The 19,395-nt window shown below is 44.5% G+C and overlaps 1 protein-coding gene across 1 annotated transcript in view; it reads left to right on the top strand.

Moving 5' to 3' along the window:
- The window catches only part of MYO16 (myosin XVI), a 451,497-nt gene that overhangs the window by 334,028 nt on the left and 98,074 nt on the right, over positions 1–19,395 (top strand). Inside the window, exon 27 of the mRNA XM_041730888.1 lies at positions 16,975–17,077. Within this exon, the coding sequence (XP_041586822.1) occupies positions 16,975–17,077 (103 nt within the window). The remainder of the gene's footprint in view (positions 1–16,974; positions 17,078–19,395) is intronic.

Raw genomic sequence — 19,395 nt, 5'->3', positions numbered from 1 at the left:
ATATAGTTTCTCTGGCACCGAGCACATCTATTTGTTTGCACATTGTCCTTGGCCACTTTCATGTTACAAAGGCAGGGCTGAGTAGCTGTAATGCAGAATTGATGGCTCACAAAGTATAAACATTTGCAGTCTGGCTCTTTATAGAGAAAAGTTGCTAACCTCTGGGCTGGATCTCCCTAGCATAGACTTTCTTAACCTTGACACTTGACATTTTGGGCCGGATCATTTCTTGTTGTGAAGGGCTGACCTGTGCATTATAGAATATGTGGCAGCATACGTGGGCTTTACCCACCAGAGCCCAGGAGCACTCTCCCCGACCCCACCCCCATCATGACATCCAAAAATGTCTCCAGATCCTGACAAATGTTCCCCAGGAGGGAAAACTCACTTCTGGTTGAGAACTACTTCTAGCAGCTAAGTAGAGTTTGGTTTTAAGTGAACATGACCACAGCTAAAGTTAAAACACTGGAAAATCAAGTGGAGCGAAAACACCGATGTGAAAACTAAAGTATTTTGAACATGAAAGTAATATCACTTGGTGACTGTGAACACAGGGCTTCAGACAGATGAGGATTGAGGATGGCTTCCTGAGGTCATGCCCGCATTATAGCCTGGGTAATGGTGCCCCTAACTGAGATAAGTAATAGCAGAGAGGAAGCAGGTGTCGAGGGAAAAGAAGGAACTGGGTTTGGATGCAGGTATCAATGGCTAATGGCTATTGAATATGTATATTTGAAGTCAGTAGATTATAGCTAGGGTTGTTGATGAAAACCAAAGAGCATCGTGTCAGAAAAGCCACAGGAATATGAAGCCTATGGGAACCGTGACCAGAAGAGTTTGTGCAGTAGAGAGAACCAGACATAAGGCGTACAGATTGTCCATTGCATCTCTAAATTAGGGAATGATTCACCAAGGGTGCTGGGAAGAAGAAAAACTGTGTAGATCGAGGCATGCGTGATAGTGAAGAAGTTTCAAAAGATATAATGAGACGAGGGAAAAGGGAAGAGAAGAGATTGTGGTCAAGCACTCCGTGCCCTCTAAGAAATGCTGTAAGGAGAGTCACCATTTCATACTGGCCACAACCATTTCCAAGAAGAGCGTAGGTGAGAAAGACACTCAGCTTAAATGTTTCACAAGGGTGGGTTTCTTATAAACCTTGCACGCGTATGTACGTCGCACTTGGTAGGTGGTGATTATGGCAGCAGGAGAATAGGTTTCCAAGACCACCAGCATCACAGCAAATAGTTGCATGGATCTGTGGGCGAAGTGGAGGGTCTGGGATTGAGTCCATGGAGCTGTAGCCCGCATCTTTTCCTCCCCTAATAGAGATCTGTGCTCACACGCAGGATATACCGTTCTGAGCAGCACACATTTTGTGCATCACATATCAACGTAGGCTTGAAGTTGGTCTGTTCTGTCAGTTTCACTGAAGTTCATCTACTCAGCAGTCCTGTTTTTAGACAGTTTAAAATGGTTTTAAATAAATTGGCCACAGACTTCTTTTAATATCATTCAATCTGAACGTGTAGAAGAAGCATCTGAGGAAACAGGAGTACTTGAAAAACTTTTAAGCAGTGAGAACGAGGAAAAGGAGGACTGTTAGGGAAAAGCTGGCAGGGCAAAGCAGCCCCAGGAAGGACAGTCTGCAGAGCAGATTCCTCCTCCTGACCACATCTGCTGCTCCCCCGAACTGCTGGTACCAACCCAGCCGCACCTCCTCACCACCTCCAGGAGGGAAGGTGAGAAGCCCAACAGTCACCCCCAGCTGAAGAGGGGGTGACCAGGTACCAGGTAGACAAAAATGGTCTAATCCCTTAATATGTTAGAAATAAAAATAGGGAAATGATTGGCTCTGGAACTGTGTACTTCAACTTGGTCAGTAATAAAATATGCTCTGTGATAGTATAGTTGCTAGTTTTTATATATTGGCATAAGGGGATGGTCACCAGGAAAACAATATCCTTTAGTTATTATTAAAATAATATTAAATACTTTTAAAATTATTCTGTATTTGCCTTATAAGTAAATATACTTATTTATACATGAATATTATAGATTTAATTATACTTACATGTAAAATAATATTTAAAAAATCATTAAAATTTTATCTTCTCCCACTTCCTCATTTTTCTTTTCTTCTCCTCCTTCCTTTGCCTACTCACTCAACAATAGCTTGTTGGGTGTTTTCAACATGCCAGCTATTGCGGGGTACTTTAGGGATGAAAATATGGAATGCATAGAACATTCTGTCTCAGAAGCCAGGGAAATAAAAAAGGACAATGTGGAGTGATGTGGTCAAAAGGATGGCAGTCAGCATATAGACCAGGCAGTGTAGCTGTCCAGGGAAGGGATTCCTAAGATTTCCTGGAGTATATGACATTGAGGTGAGATTTGAAGACCACTTAGAATTATCCATAAGAAATAGAAGAATGGTTGTCTGTACAAGCATGTAGGGGATGAATGGTAAGTTCACAATGAGGAAGAATGGTGAGTTTAGTACATTTTAGTGTGGGAGGAGTGTGGGGTCCTAATGGCTGAGAGGTGTTTAACCAGGAAAAGAACAAAGTAAGGACTGCATCCTGAAGGACCCATAGTGCATATGCTGATGATGGGGAGTCCCTGAAGGATGTTGAGCAAAAACAGTGTGAAAAATTGAGTAGACTGGGCAAGGCAGGTGTATCCTGGGCACTGTTGATTGCAGTCATTGAAAAAGAAGTAGTTGAGGCTTTCTGGAGATAATTGAAGTGAGATGAAGAAGAGGTCACACATATCAGATCCAGACGTTGATGAACAGGTGTCAGCAGACTCCAAGTTGCAGATGGGGAGGTGGACACATGGTGGATCCAGTGAAGCAGGACCAATGGGGAGTATGTGAGGGAAGTGGGGTGTGGAACTTCCAGTGTGCTTGGGAGAGCCATATTGTGCCATCTGGCAGGCAACTCAATATACTGAGGTGCGCTTCAGGAAGATGATGATTATGTTCAACAGACACACACAGTTAAAATAATTAGCTCATAAAGGCTAGCTACAGCCTTGGGTGTGTCTGAGGTTACTCAGGGAAGATTGTCTGTTCTCAGGAGAGCGGGAAGCAAGTGCGGAAAAGCACACACACTTAGTAGCAGGAATGAAGGGGTTGGCTGTGAAGGGAGACTGGGGTGTAGTGGGTTCAGGGTGGCAGGGCTACTGGGGAAGCCATTTCAAGGAGGGAGATGTGGATGGTAACAAATGCTACAGAGCAATCAGGTTGTATGGAAACAGAAAAGTGTACCGGGAGGGAAAAGCCCTGAAATACAGTTACTAGATTTGACGCATAAAATGTTAACTATCTCGACACATGATGTCCCCATAAAGTGATGTGTATGGAAGCAGAGTCATAGTTGCAAAGGTCAGAGATCATCTTGGGAGGAAGACATGACTTGAGTCTGACTGTTACTGGAACGCAAACCCATCCCTGCCCATTCTTAAGCTCCACACCATATGGTGCATAAGTATCATTTTATAAAAAGGTAAAATCATGACTCGCATACAAGGTAAAGCATCTCAAAGATTTTATTCAGCTCCTTATGAAAAGAGGAAACTAATAAGATGTTAAAACCAGTTCAAATGAAATTCTGACTCACAGAAATTTATCTTCTCTACTGACAAAATTTATTTGCACTGCCAAGGCAAACTTCATTTGCGTCACTTTGGACAGGAATTATCTACATTGTTATCAGTTTCCCATAGCTTATGTTCTAGTCCTGCAGAGCTATAAAATCGCTTAGTCAAAAGCAATGAATTATCACACCTCCATAAAATTAATTTCCAGAGGTCCACTTGACAATGGTCTGCATTCTATAGAGAGGATACCCAAAGGCAAGACAATCTTATTCACCAATATTATGCTTCCACTACCAAACAAAATGCCATACAATGTGTTAATTTATAATGCTCATAGGAAGTAATATGTGGTAAGAATTGTATAAAACAGCACTTTTAAGTGTGTGCTATGTCAAAGGTGTATGATATTTTAATGGACATGAAGAGACAGAGCATTAGTTAATGCCACTGATTTTAAGCATGTCTTTTTCTGAAGATTTTATGTATTTAATTTGAGAGAGGAGAGAGAGAGTGTAGTGTGTGTGTGCATGTGTGCAAGCAGGGGAGAGGCAGACGGAGAGAGAGAACCCCAAGCAGGCTCCACACCCAGCGCAGAGCCAGATGTGGGGCTCACAACTCTGAGATCATGACCTGAGCCAAAATCAAGAGTCTAACGCTCAATTGACTGAGCCACCCGAGCACCCCAATCATGTCTTTTTTTAAATTAAAACTTTAATTAGAGATATTATTACTTATCGGTGATAGATAAATTAAGATTTCCAAGCAGTATTTACACACAATGGAATACGATTCAGCCTTAAAAGCGAAGGAAATTCTGCCATTTGCAACACGGATGAAGCTGGAGGTTCACATAAAACACAAAAAGACAAGCACAGAAAGACAAATACCGTATGAGCTCACTTACATGTGGAATCCAAAATAGCCCAACTCATAGAAGCAGGCAGTGGCCTGGTAGCTGCTGGGGAAGGGGTACTGGGGGAGAGGCCACGGGGGAGGCCACGAGGAGGGGAAGGTCAAAGGGCACAAAGTTCAGTTCTGCAAAACGAATAGTTCCGGAGATCTACTGCACATCATCGTGCCTACAGCTGACGATACTATGTCATATCATTAAATAACTTTCTAAGAGGGTAGATCTTATATTACATACTCCATTCACAGATAAATAAGCAAACAGATAGGGCACTTGGGTGGCCCAGTGGTTGAGCATCTGCCTTTGGCTCAGGTCATGATCCCAGGACCCTGGGATCCAGTCCTGCATTGGATCTGAAGGGAGCCTACTTCTCCCTCTGCCTATGTCTCTGCCTCTCTCTCATAAATAAGTAAATAAAACCTTTAAAAAAAAATAAGCAAACAAATAAAACTAATGAGAGTCGGAGGAACTTTCAGAGGGGACGGGTATGTTTATGACATAGATTGTGGTGATGAGTTCACAGATTTATCGTAATTTCCAAACTCATCCAGTTAAACACAGTAAATATGTACAGCTTTTGTCAACCATACCTCAGCAAAGTGGCTCTAAAAAATGTAATTAGAGTTGACCCTATTACGTGTTCAAAGTGGGGGTTAAGGTTGCTGAACCTCCATGCAGTTGAAAACCTGAGTATGATTTTTTTTACTCCCCCAAACTTAACTACTAATATCCTACTGTTGACTGTAAGCCTTATCAGTACCATGAACAGTCAATTAACACATATTTTGTGTATGTATTATATACTGTATTCGAATGAAGCAAACTAGAGAAAAAAATGTTAAGAAAATCAGAAAGGAGAGAAAACATGGTTATAGTGGCGTTCTATAAAAAACCCACTTGTCAGTGGACCCACTCAATTCAAACTCGTGTTGTTCAGAGGTCACTGTGATACTTTCCCAAATTAACAAACATAATTAGGTTCAGATACTGATCTCCAAGTCATCGTTCAAGCCTGTCTCACACTCTCAAAGTAAATGTCCAGAAGACAGTTTCATTGCTATTGAAATAGTATGATCTAGGTGTGGGCCAGACTGTTCCTGTGAAGATCATAGTCCTTCTTCTTTGTGATCTGCTGACCAGTCATAATGACAATGACATTCTGAAGAATAGGTTCACATGGTAGTAAGCAACTCAGTTCAAAGTCTGAGAAAAACTTACTGAAATAATAAAACTGCCATTAGCTACCAATCTCCATAAGATGTTTTAGCCATTCCCAAGGAAAAGAATTGCCCTCTGATCGGGAGAGAAAGCACTGGAATAAAAAACATTCCCAATAAATAAATTGACCTGCCTTGGCTTCCCATTCCTACTCGAAAGATAGGTGGTCAAACTGACCCTGGTGGCTCTTTGCTTCGGGAGCAAATTGCTTTAGAAATGGGATAATTTTACTTAAACTGCTTAGCTTAAAGAGGTCTCTTGTTTAAAGGCTTGAACAACCAATGAACATCTGTTCTTTTCAGTTGAACTAAACAAGCTGTTCTTGTACCTGATAAATACAAGCTATGGCTCAGCCAGTAAATTCTGCAAAGCACAGAGGAGGAAGGACGCAGGCCCATCAGTTTCAATGTAGGCACTGGCGGTGCTCAGCATCCTCCTGGGCTGTGTCATCAGGCCAAGAGCAGCAGGACTGCAGTTGCAGGAGCAGCCTGCAACCATCATTTCAGCCCGATTACAACTTCGGTACACCAGAAGGGCACGGTCTCCAATGTCCCCTCTGGTAGATGGCTCTGGGGTGCCGCACAGGCACGGGTGGGGTTTCTGTGGAGGGTAATACTCCAGGGCTGATCAGAAGCCAGTCCAAACCTGGCTGAGATAAATGGTAGGGCTGCAAAGGCTGCTCTGGTATGGGACTCAGTGTACATTTCGCACACCCGGACATTTCTCATTCAGTGTTTCTCTTTCATCCATTTATTGACTACATAGAACGTTGTTACATTGCGCAATTAAAATGAAATGGAGGGACTGGCTTAAAGGGAGAGAACTTGGGGGCATTGTCATGTAAATCCTTAGCAGATGTTCGGAATTCATTTGTTATCTGCAGAGCTGTCCTGGCTAATCCCAGGAGCTGAGGTCTAGTCTAGCATTCTTTTGTATTATTCACCTCCCCTATTGTCTGGGGTAGGAACCCCCTGGCTTGACTGCGTGGAGTTCCTGATTGAGTGTCCTGGGGAAGGCTGCATCCCAGGCGGGGGGTCCACTTCGCCACAGGCTGAGGCTCCAGATGCTTTGGGGAAGAGGTTGCAGTGGAAGCAGAGGAATCTCGAATCTTGGCCCTAGTTGTTCACACCCACCACCCCCACCCTGTGCGTCCCACTAGCTGGCCCAGCAGCAGCTGAAGCGAAAGCAAACAGCGCACCGTCCCGGAGAGCTTGCAGCCCGAGAGCCACAGTCAGCCTGGGGACTTTGGGCGACTGGGGAGCCTCCCGGCCTCTCCAGGAAATGCTTGGGAACTCCAGGATTCCCTTGCCCCTCCGTGCCACCTCCTGCCTCTTCCCGGGTCCCTCCCAGCAGTGGTGTGCAAGCCTGACTTGGAGTGTGAACTTTGAATGCTGTGTTTTAGTGTCTTGACAGATAAATGCCTAACCATTATGGCTGTGATGACAGTAAAGTCATACCATGATAGTGTTCTTACAATAATAGTAACAGAAGCAACACCCACCACCACAGTGAGATTGAGCAAGAAAGAGGGTTAGAGAGAGGGAGAAGGATGGAGGGACGGAGGCAGGGAGAGGGAGAGGGACAGAGGCGACAGAGGGAGAGAGAGGGAATAACCCCAGGTCAGAAGATCTGGAATATAAGGGACTACCATAGAGTCTGGTTTTTCCATGTTTTATCTTCGTAATATTCCTCATTTATATATTATTCTGCATCATGGTCACCTTTATCCTTTCAAACCCAGTAACAAAAGGGGCAAGTGTCTGGTTTTATCTCATCTCCCCCATGACTTAGAGAAGCCAGATTAACCCCTAGCTCAGCTATAAACTAACTCTGAAGGTGTCACACACCTTCGGCAAATGTTGTCCTGGGGTTGTGAGAATTCCATGTTGGTGTGCGATAACCTATCATCGCACCTGGAATTTATAGGCACTTTGTGAGTTTCCCTCCCTCCCTCCATCTCTCCCACTCCCCTGCTCCATTTCCAACCCCGGAGACCTGCACACAGGCCGGTGACACTAACCCTGCCAGCAGAGGGCCTGGCTGCACCAGGGGGCAGCTCCTCCCAGCCCCTCCCGGCTCTTCCCAAGGACTGTCCTCCTTGGGGCTCTTGAACCAGGAGGCACATGGAGACGTGAAATACCACCATGCCTTTGAATTGTGTGTCCATGCTTCTAAAGATGACAGTAGCCACTTTGCCATAATTTGGAAAGAGAGGGGAATCAGTCTTGATCAGTGGCATAACCAGGAGGCGTGGGACTGTCATGGTGTCTTTTTCCCTTAATCAAGTCATATGCAAATCCTATGAGCAATGATAAGCTTAATGTTGATCTCAATAGATGCGAAAATAAACTCGAGTCCAAATTCGAGGAGACCCAAAAGCTGTGGCAACATACAGCTAATGTCCCTTCCCATCCTTCCAGTAAATATACAGGAGGAGTCGTGGGTGTGTGGACACAGGTGAGGTGCTGGGGCATGGATCAGGCTGACAAGCCCCAGGCAGAGGGCATAGCAGTTGCAAAGAAACCTGGGAAGGCCAGAAGTGGTTTGATTAGCCTTGAGGCGAAGGAGCCATGTGAAGCTGGGAGCAGACCAAGCAGAGCAACGGGCAGGTGCACATGATAAGGGCTCCGTACGGGAGGCTGAGCCGTGTACCTGTACAGCTGTGGGGGAACAGAGCCAGCCCCCTACAGGTTGGAGGGTTCAGGCGACGAGCCCTGGACACACCTGCGGGGTCTTTGAACACTAAGTCATGAGGAGAAGAGAAAGAATGTGCCCACTTTGGGAACACAATACGTGTGTGTGAATGATGATTTTTAACAACTTTATCTCTTTGCTTTCAGGTCTTTTTCTTTAAAAGAAAAAAAAAGTGCTCCTCTTTAGTTGAAAAGCACTTCTGCAAATCCTGTCTGTCTCTGCCTCATCTCTCTTTCTTCTCCACTCCCCCCTAAGGTTGAAATAGATTTTATTTCTCCCCCAAGCCCTCTATGCTCCTTTTTCTTCCTACTTCTCCCTATTTTCATGATGTATGTCAGTCCCGTTGCTAGGCAGCTGTTACACTCAACCCACCACTCAGCATTCTGAATGCTGGAAATTAGCCCCAAATAGCTAGAAAATCACCCCTCCGCACCTGCACTGTGTTTGCTGTGAGAGCATGCATATGAGGAGCAAAATGAGCAGTCCCGGCAAGTTCGTAGAACAAGTGAAATGCGTCCCTATTTAACTACAGATAGAGAGCTACGTTTTTGGGGAACATGCGAGGTAGAGAAGCCCTGTAGTGAGTGCCCTGTGGGAAAGTAGCAAGGAAATGGTTATAGAACAAACCACATCCTTGTCCTATCAGAGCTAGAAATGAAAGAACAAAATAATCTGGAGCAAAACAGCAGTACCCCCAAAATAAGCATGAATAGAACGTAGGCTGTGTGTATTTCTATAAATGCCGTGACAAGCTCTGTTTTTCTTCCTTGACCCTGAAAAACAAAATGCTTTGCTTGGTTCTATTTCCCCTTCGGGCTGTGGACCTTTTCATTTATTTATGCAGAGAGTCAGCAGCGCCCGGTGCTTGTGCTCCCCCCCACCCCACCTGCTGCTGTCTTGCTGGCATCCCGGTCCGGCTCTTCTGTTCCCTGGCAGGGCTCGGCATTCCCCCGTCACCCACCAACTCCCTTTCTCAGTGTTGACGGGCTCTCACATGTAGACTCTGTCCACATTCAAATCTGCCTTCCTTCAGCTGCTCTGCCGTTGCTCAGCCGAGTCCTGCCGTCCAGCCTTCCCCTCTCTCCTCTGCACCCCCCCCCCCCGCTGCCCCTTCCTCCGGCCTCCACTCTAGAGCTCCAAGGACATCCCCATCCCGACATCCGGTTTCTCTTCCTGTGGATGCTCCAGTCCAATTCCTGATGGATGAGCTCCATGGTGCTTCGCCAACATTGTTTTGTTGTTCCTGACTAAGTCAAGTATGTCCGTGATAAGAAAATTTCATGAGGTCTTGAAAGATGAAAACTACATCTTTTGTGAGATATCGTTCTGGTCAGAAACATCACACGTGAGCATATGCAGTCAAATGAGAGTGTAGCTTGGCCTGTTTTGGTAACCTATGCATTTCCTGGCAGGGTATCTTGCTCGTGATAGGTACTCAATAAATATTTGCTGAAGAGAATTAAATTTTAAGAGGTCTGGAGACCAGAATTTTCACAACAGAATTGTGCTTGAGCATGAAGAGATGAAATCCATATTCAGCAAACAAACCATTCCAGAAATTGCATCTGAAGTTGTTGTTGTTTTGTGAGCATTAACTTGTATTTTTCTAGGGAAGTGACTCTACAGTTTCATGGTAGGCTTCTCAAAGGAGTTAATGAAGAGACACTACTTTGTTTCACCTGACTCTGTGGCCACTCCATAAGCACTATCTTATCTCCAGATTCACAAGAAATAGGACATCAGTGTTCTTAAGATTAGAAGGAACGATCACTTTGGAAAAGACAAATATGCATCTCAGCACATGCCTTAGATTCTCCTGGACACTTCTCAGTTGTTTGTCCTTCTCTGTCTCTTCACCTTCATTCTGTCCCTCTTCAAATATAGAGATTCCCGAACGAACACAGCCTATGATCTACAATATGGTCCTTCTCTCTACTGTGATACCTGTTAGGAGCTCAGTCATCCTGTGCCTGGTGGTGTGTGTTCTACTCCAACCTTTGATGTAGAGAAAGAACTTAATGACTAGCATGCAAGTTAGAGAATGTTTTGGTAACTGTGCTAGAACTTGCCATGAAACCCCACACTTCAATATTGGCCGTTTGGGTTGTGGGCTAGCTAGAAGAAGGGAAGTTGAAAGTTGGCAGACACATTCCCGAGAGAAGCAAGACAGACCTTTTGGTTTCAGTCTCAGGGACCCATGAGGACCCAGCACGAGGATGTCTCCTGGGTGGTCCGCCCCATCCCACCCATCAGGCAGAGGGTCGGTGACAGGCGAAATTGACCACAGCTGGGCAGCTGGCAGCCAGCGGGCAGTGACTCTGTTTCGGGGTGCTGGCCAACGCCTGGTCCGCACATCCTTCTGGGGCTCCATCAGAGTCTTCCTGTGGTCCTTCCTGATCCTTCTGTCTGTGCAGCATTAGTCCAGGAAGCAGTCCTCCCCCCAGTGCACTCCATCTCCAGGGATGGATGTCAACTTTGTCCTCCAGTCTCTTGGGTGGTGCTGGACTCCCTCAGCATCCACATCCGTCCATCTGGAAGCCCTTCTGTGTTGGCTGCCAACATTGCACGGGACTCCTCCAGCCCCTCCCACTTTAGTGCCTCTATCCTGGGCTGTAGGAAGGGCCTCTGGATACTCTCTCCCTGGCTCTCCACCTCACGGTGCCCGCTCCCAGGAGACAGCTTCAGTGAGACTCTGCCAGGGTCAGATAGTAAGACCCATCTCTACACACTGGGGCTCCCCAGGGCTCCTGGAGTCAAAGCCCGAGTGCTTAGAGTCTCCTGCCTAGTCACATCCTTACCTGTGACTCTGGGTCCCTCACCTTTCCTCTGCGTGCTCTGTTCCAGCCATATTCACTGCCTGGCCCTGCTCAGGGCTTCTGGATTTGCTGCTCCCTCAGCTTGGACTCCTGTTCCCTGGAAGGCACCGCAACATCCTTCCTCACCGTCACATACTTGCTCCCAGTAAAACCTTGCCTGCCCCATTTTTTCCCACCTCTTTCCTTGTATCCGACATCCTTCCTCATGTGTGTTGCTATCCTTTCTGTCTCTATCATATTTAATGTAAGAATTTTCATTTGATTTGTCCCTGCTGCATTCCATGTACCTTTTTTTGTGCTCAGTCAATAATGCTATTGGTATTGGCCAATTGACTGAATGAGCCCAAATGAATGAGCCCTGGCACTCGGATTCTGGACGTAGAATTAGATCCCAATCATGTCCTTCAACCCAAACCAGGACAAGACAAGAGCAGGTTGTTGAGGAGACTTGACATTGACATAGTCAGTTGACGTGTCTCAGACACAGCCAGGTGCCAGTCTAAAATACAGGGATCTTCCTCATCTCGGACTAGAGAAGCTGAGCAGGTGTAGGGAATGGAAGCTGTGAAGTCCTATGTCCGATGACACCTGTGCTCACCCCCATGTGCTGCTCCAGGCTCATTATTACCCCTCGCACCTGGGTTGGAGTTTCTGTGAGATCATGTTTTAGCTCTGTGATCGACCTGGGACACCACCTATAGATGACACTCACATTCCAAAAGGCAAGATGTTTTTAATGACACCAAAATAGCATACCTCATGCTGTCTGAGATGATGTGTTTGTCTTTTCAGCTGAAATGTCAGAATTATACCACTTTTAGGTGTCACTAGAACAATATGAAATGAGAAAAAAAGCACCAAGTGTAAGATCTTTGTTCTGACTTGTTAATACTGTATTCAGATACTTGAATTATGTCAATTCAGTTCTCAGTGATAATTAGCAAAGCTCCAGAATGAGACAATTGTAAGAGAATAAAAAGATAATTTGAGTGATTTCATTTCATTGTGTAGCTCTGGCTAAATGGTGGGAATATGCTGGCTTTCCTGAGTGCTTGAATGAGTCTGGGTTTCATTCTGAGCTCTAGCTTATTGTTGGGGTACCAGTCACCCCAAGGTCAGAGGACCTAGAATTCTTACCTGTGCACATCCCGTGTGCTGCTGAGGATGCTGAGTGTTAGCCTTTTCTGTCTCTCATGCTCTGGCCCTCCCATTTCTGCTCTCAAGCTATCTAGGGCTGGGAGCCTGTTTCTTCCTGCCTAAACTGTGTCAACGATGGCTGAGAGACTGTCTCTGCCGTCGCACTGCCCTGGTTTCAAATCCTCGCTCAGCCACTATCTCTTTCAATGTCCTAACAGAGTGCCACAAACTGAGTGGCTTAAAAAAACAGAAATGTACTCTCTGGCACTTCTTGAGATCCTTCCAACCTCTGCCTTCTTCATCACATGGCTTCCCTTGTGCATCCTCGTCTGGTCAAGGCATTCTTCTCTTCCTAGAGGGACACCACCCTATTGGACCAGGGCCCACCTTAATGCGCTCATCTTAACTGCATGACATCTGCAAAGACTCTATTTCCAAAGAAAGTCACATCCACTTATCTTTTGGAGGGGCGCAGTGCAACCCATAAAATCATCTGTGTGAACTTGGGCAAGTGCCTTGATGTCTGTAACCGTCAGCTTTTTCACTGTCAAAAGAAGATTACCATGCAGGCCTCCTGCAACTCTGAGGAGTATGAAATGCACCCCCTCCATCCCCCAGCCCGGTTTCTTGGCCTCTCATCCCTTATTCATACTTACTGCGTGCAAAGGCAAACCAGCAGACCACAGAATGCACAAAGACGGCCCATCCCCTGGGAAGCTCACACACTTTGAGGATGACTAGTGCTTTTAATACCATACAGAATTCGTGTCTCATCCTGAAAAACACACGCAGACAGAACTGGAAAGGGGGAATGACTTGTGAGGTGGCCGGCCACGGGCCCCGAACCAATGCTCTGCAGTGTTAGAACCTGAGGCTGTCTTTACTTCCCCACCCAGTTTCTGCCCTGTTCAGACACACTGGGCAAGTACATCATCTGTCTCCTTGGAACCATTCAGATGTCATAAAACCTAATCTGTGTTTGCTCACTGGTGTGTGTATGTCATACACCAGCATTTCTGTAGATGCCCATATGTTTTAGAGGTCAGCCCCACTGCCCTCTGCACACGTTATTCCCAGTCCCGGCCCTGCACACACACATTCCTGTTCTATCCACTTTCTCTGTTCTGCTCTACTCTAGAGACACCCTTGTCTCTTCTGCAGCAACAACACACTACGACCAGTAAAAAAGATAAATACCAACTCCGGGGCTTCCTGGGTAGGAGATCTCATTCTTGCCTCTTATAAAAAACACATCACTATATACTTCCATGTGCCACAGATCCTTGCAGTCCATTGGGTGGAATCAAACTGATGAGCGAGATTTTTCATACCCTTGCCTCTGGCGCTTCAGTTTTCATGTGCAGGCTCTGCTACCTGCTATTTTTACACCCTCCTGTACCCTGAGTTTGATTCATGAGCAAAAATCTGTGTATGAGAAGGAAGGGTTGTGGCCGACACTGATGGATTGAGTTTGTCTGACACATGGCTACCAAGATTAGGATCACTCTCAACCCAGGACAACTCATATACTGAGTGCTCAGGGGGTAATGCTAAGGATATAAAGAAGGAAATAAATGCCTGCTCCTGAAAAGTTCAAAATGTGTTTTTCTCAGCATGCATCCTACAGCCACACAGTTCCCACAGCATTGCCCCACGGTGCCATACCTCACTTCCCTGTGACACTCACAGAAACAAAGAGGGGTGGCTTGGTCTGCTGTGGCTGGTGGGATGGGGGGGGGCATGCCCTGTCCTCTCCCAGCTGCTCAGAGGAACCCCAGAAGATAAATACCTGTGGGCAATGCACTTCCTTCCTCCCTGCTATATGAAAACAAAGAACTCTTTAGAAGTTGCCAGATTTGCTACAACAAACTTGAGATGGAAAGCTATTTTACAGAAAGTCACAGAGCACTTAGGTGATTGACCTTTTTAGCATTAAATTCCCTGAGCAGCCCTGCAACCCCCTGCAACATAGGAATCATAAAGTCAGTGCTGCCCAATGCAGTTACTAAATCCTTGCCTGTTTCTTCTGTCTCTGTGCTGCCTCTTGCTCTTCCTCTTCCTCCTCCTGCTCCTCCTCTTCTTCCTTCTCCTTCTTCTAATGCAGTTTTACTTATATGTCACGTAAAATACCCTGCATGCAAGAGAAATTTTATATAGATCTTTTAAGTGGCTGATAGAATTTTGAAAGACATTTTTTTTTAAACCCATAGAAAACCATTATACTGCCATGGATTTCAGCTAGGGAATGACAGTCAATTATTCCGAAGAACTTTCAAAAAATAAATTAATTAAATGTCCTTCTAGAAGATTTAAAATACTCAATATGTAACATAATGGGAAGAAGCTACTATACCTCTCACTTAAATAAAACTTCTGGATATTTTGATACTCATTTATTATAGATTCTAACTATATATAGGTCCACTTTCACATGTCAATAAAGAATTATAAGATTTCTTAAAAGATATATATATATTTTTTTAAAAGATTTTATTTATTTATTCATGAGAGACACAGAGACAGAGAGAGGCAGAGAGGCAGAGAGAGAAGCAAGCTCCATGCAGGGAGCCCGATGTGGGTCTTGATCCCAGGTCTCCAGGATCACGCCCTGGGCCAAAGGTGGTGCTAAACCGCTGACCTACCCAGGCTGCCCAAAAGATATATTTTTAAAAGCATTCTAAATATTTCTAAATATTTACATTAAAGCTATGAGTTTTCTTTCTCTTCAGTTTTCTTTCATTAAATGGTTTCCATTATTCTGTGATAATAGTGTCAAACATACATGAAAGGATTGAAATGTATATTTGGCTCATTTTAAAACTCATTTTCCACCTAACAGAAGAGGGTGATTTCCTGGGTGGACAATGTGAAGTGTACAACTGATGGAGATGTGGAGGTTTGTAGGATCATGTAGGGATTGGGGAGGATTGATTGATTGATTGATTGATTTTTACTGGCAATACTATTCTTTATTTTTTTTTTTTTTTTTGAGGGAGAAGCTTGCTTTCTTTACAGCACCTGTAAACAAGTCAGTGAAGTATACTATTTTGAGTTTCCCCACATATATATTATTATTATTTTGGAATGTTAGAATACCACAACACCAACTGCATTACATAATAGTTACTGAAGGCAAGTCAGGCTAAAACAAAGGTAGAGTTTTATGGCTAAAAATATTCATAGCAGCAACTTTTAAAAGATGATTTTATTAAATCAAGTCATTGCACTTGGTCATTTTATTGCTATAGCAAAACAAGGCCATTACATTTTTAATGTTTTCATTTCTGATTTTAACTGATTGTCTTATTCTCTTCATTTCAAGTTTAAATGCAAGCATAAAATGTTTACCAACAAATCAAGAGAGCACTTGTTTTTTTTTTTTTTTTTTTCCTGTGATCACAGTAAGAAGCATAAAAAAGAGAACCCACATTCTCTTCCTATCTTCAGGCTTAAATTTTGTAAAGAGGTAACAGCTTTATAGTAAGACCAAACCACTAAATCTCAGTGGTCACACACAAGCACAAATACTCCCAATATTGAAAAACAAGTAGGAAAATTAGTAATATTATGTGTTTCAAAGAATAGCAAACCTGAAAAATACATTCACTAATAATTTGGCAATGACAGAATCCATGCTGTTCATCTCTAGTCTGTCATTTATACTCACTTATAGAAAAAAAGAAAAAAACAATGATTTATCTCCCAGTAAAGGCTATTATCATTATGTACCTTTTTGTGATATGAACTTTATGAATAAAAACAAAATTTCCATATCAAGAGCAAATACCAGTAAATTGCTAGATTGAAGTAATCATTTTTTCGCTTTGAGTTTGGCTTTAAGAACTTTACTTTTTGGTCAAGGACAGAAAATAGAGCCACAAAACTTTAATTTTCCATTCTGACTGAGGAACATACAAAGCAGATACTTTAAATGTATGTCGGCATTCATGACCACCTTCATTTTATGCACTGGTGAGAAAAATGACCAAGAAAAACTTTAAGAACACCCTGAAATCTGCTAGAAACTTCCCTCATCCCATTAACAGGGTGAGGAGGGGTCACTCCAGTCAGAAAGCTAGAGAATGACTTCTAGGATACAATGTTTTTATTTCTAAGGACTTTCATTAAAAGAAAGTAAAACCTAACTTTTTTAGCAAGAAGGAAATCATTCAACAAGTCATTTAAAAATATTAAAACAGGGGATCCCTGGGTGGCGCAGCGGTTTGGCGCGTGCCTTTGGCCCAGGGCGCGATCCTGGAGACCCGGGATCGAATCCCACATCAGGCTCCCGGTGCATGGAGCCTGCTTCTCCCTCCGCCTGTGTCTCTGCCTCTCTCTCTCTCTCTGTGACTATCATAAATAAATAAAAAATTTTATAAAAAAAAATATATTAAAACAGGAATTAACAATTTTGTTGAGTAGTGACCTCATCAGAAAAGCCCAGACTTTAAAGAGTTAAAATGTACACGCTCAATGCACAGTCAGGTTTCGGGATTGGGGAGGATTTAAAAAGCAGGGTGACAAAGACAGCTCTGTTGAACAGAAGCATTTGCTGGACAAACTCAGTCATGGCTCTCATGTTCCTGCTGCTTTTCACAGGTACAAGCCATTGGCCGATACACTCCCGGGCGAGAAGAAGCAGCTGTCTGCCGAGGAGAAGTGTCGCCTTGTTCTCCAACAGTGCAAACTGCAAGGCTGGCAGGTTAGTGACCAGCAAGTTGCTCACATAGTGGCTCAGGGTTGAAATAAGTGAGCTGAGTCATTGGGGGAGCCACCAGGCTCACCGGCAAGAACTTTGATGTTTGGCAAGAAGAGACAGTCCGCGTATTCCCTGGAAACGCGGGTCTCTCTGACTTACCGGTGTGGCAGCACGGTGGCCAGCACGTGAGGGAAACCAGCAAGCTCCCTTGGGAGCGTGGATGAGGACTTCGTGAAGCCGCCTTGTTTGCCCAGCTGTCAGAGTCACCTGTCACTCAGGCTTTCCGAGGGATCCGAAAGAGAGCAGAGATCAGAGACGGCTGCATGAACACCTTGGTTTCTTGGCTCCTAGCTGGTAGGTGGTCAGCGTGCTTCAGACCCACTTCCCGATTCCTCAAGGGCCATATCTCCCCTGTTTGTGGTTTCTCTTTGCTGCCTCTCAGCCGCCGCACACTGACAATGCCCCTGTCCCTTCAACCTCACTCTGTGGCATAATTTTCCTAACTGGAAACATTTCACTCTCTTCTGTGATGCCCCCCTTGGTTGGCAGCGTCCAGGGGCCCACTGGAGAGATAGATCCTCCTTCCAGAAGGAAGAACTAATGTGATACAGAATAGCATGGGGGGGCCCCAGAAACAGTGGGGTACGGTTCTGATTTTATTCAGTACCTGAAACAACATCGGAATGCCATCAGTGACTAGTGTGCAGAACAGAAGGTTTGAAACCTCAGAGAACTGAGGTCATAGTGATGTGAGAATGGGAAACAGAATTAAGCCCCAGACACCCCTGGACGTTTCTCCCTATAAAAGAACAGAACGTGCTTAGGCGATGGCAAAGAGCGTGGCAGCTAATGGCTTTGGCAAAATATAACCATTACCAAAAAGCTGACATAAATGTCATATTAAAGAGCAGTAGGCAACTCCAAGAGACAGTGTAAGATAACGGATGAGGCTAAAGATGAGGGCTTTCCTTCAGATGGTTCAGAAGTGCCCGACGTGCGTGGCGGCACCCACTCCAGGCGACACAGGCAGAGATTGCTGGCTGACATTGCCACACTCATCTGCCTGCAACGAAGGACAAGGAACCTAGAATGTCAGCACTGATGACTGATGGCTTAATTGTCTGTGCCACCCAATCTCTCTTTCTATTATCTTCTTTACCTCGCCTTTGTTTTAAACTAATAATGGAGCTGAGCTTTAAATAGTCTGAAGGAGGAAGCGCACACATCTGTAGTCGTCATGGATGCACATCCTTGCCGGGAGGTTGCAGTGGGAAGAGAGCACGGGGGAGTCACTAACACACAATGGTGTCCGCTCACCACTCTGGAACCGGGGACAGGAGATGTGGGTGGGTTCACATAGGAACTGTTCCACAGACTCGTAGGTAGCTGAAGTCATTTAGACTGAATCTTTGCCAGAGTTTTTAAGTATTTGAGTAGTAGTGGCTCATGAATACGTAGCTCTCAGATTCTTGTGTTGTATTTTTTCCCTTTAAAGAATACTCTCCGAGGGTCACCTGGGTGGCTCAGTTGGTTAAGTGTCTGCCTCTTGGTTTTGGCTCAGGTTGTGATCTCAAGGTCCTGAGATCGATCCCCATGTCAGGCTCCACTCAGTTCAGAGTCTGCTTGAGATTCTTTCTCCTTCTCCCTCTGCCCCTCCCACTCATACTCTTGGTCTCGCTCTATCTCTCCAATTAAAAAGCAAATAATACAGATAAGGATAATATGTTTTACTAATACTGAAAAGAAACTCAAGTTGTAGGAAAAGGTGAGGGAACTTGGAACAGTTTTTCCAAAAGCAGGGAGTAACCAGGGTGCGTGAGGAGCATCAATCCTCTGATACCTGTGCGTAGAGCATGGGTCACACATGGTGACTACTGGGAGGCAGTTGGTACACCTGCAATACTTGAGATAGCAGCTGGGGATGGTATTAAATTGGAACGTGCATTGGGACTTTGAACAAGGTCATCAAAATAAAAAACAGAAACGGGTCCCCGTTTCATTACACTCGTCTACTTTCTTCACTCCTTAATGCCCCAAGGGAGACTAAAAATATGGGACAAAAAAACAATAAATAAATCCATCTATTCACTGCACGTTTGCTTGTGTGTTCCATATTCAATAGCTAAGAAAGACTAATTTCTTCTCCAAAATGTAACTTTTCATATACTTTATAAAGAAAAAATCATTGACTTCATAGAAATAAAGCCTATCTCTATTATACTTTCACACTTTTATGCTAGAATTTTTAATTAATTAATTTAGAAAGAGGGAAGGGCAGAGGAGAAGGAGAGAGAAAATCTTAAGCAGACTCTGTGGCCAAC

This window comes from Vulpes lagopus, chromosome 16 (genome assembly GCF_018345385.1).
Source record: "Vulpes lagopus strain Blue_001 chromosome 16, ASM1834538v1, whole genome shotgun sequence".
Classification (NCBI taxonomy): Eukaryota; Metazoa; Chordata; class Mammalia; order Carnivora; family Canidae; genus Vulpes; species Vulpes lagopus.
The sequence above is the reverse complement of the archived record's forward strand: the minus strand, read 5'-3'. Positions and strand labels throughout refer to the sequence as shown.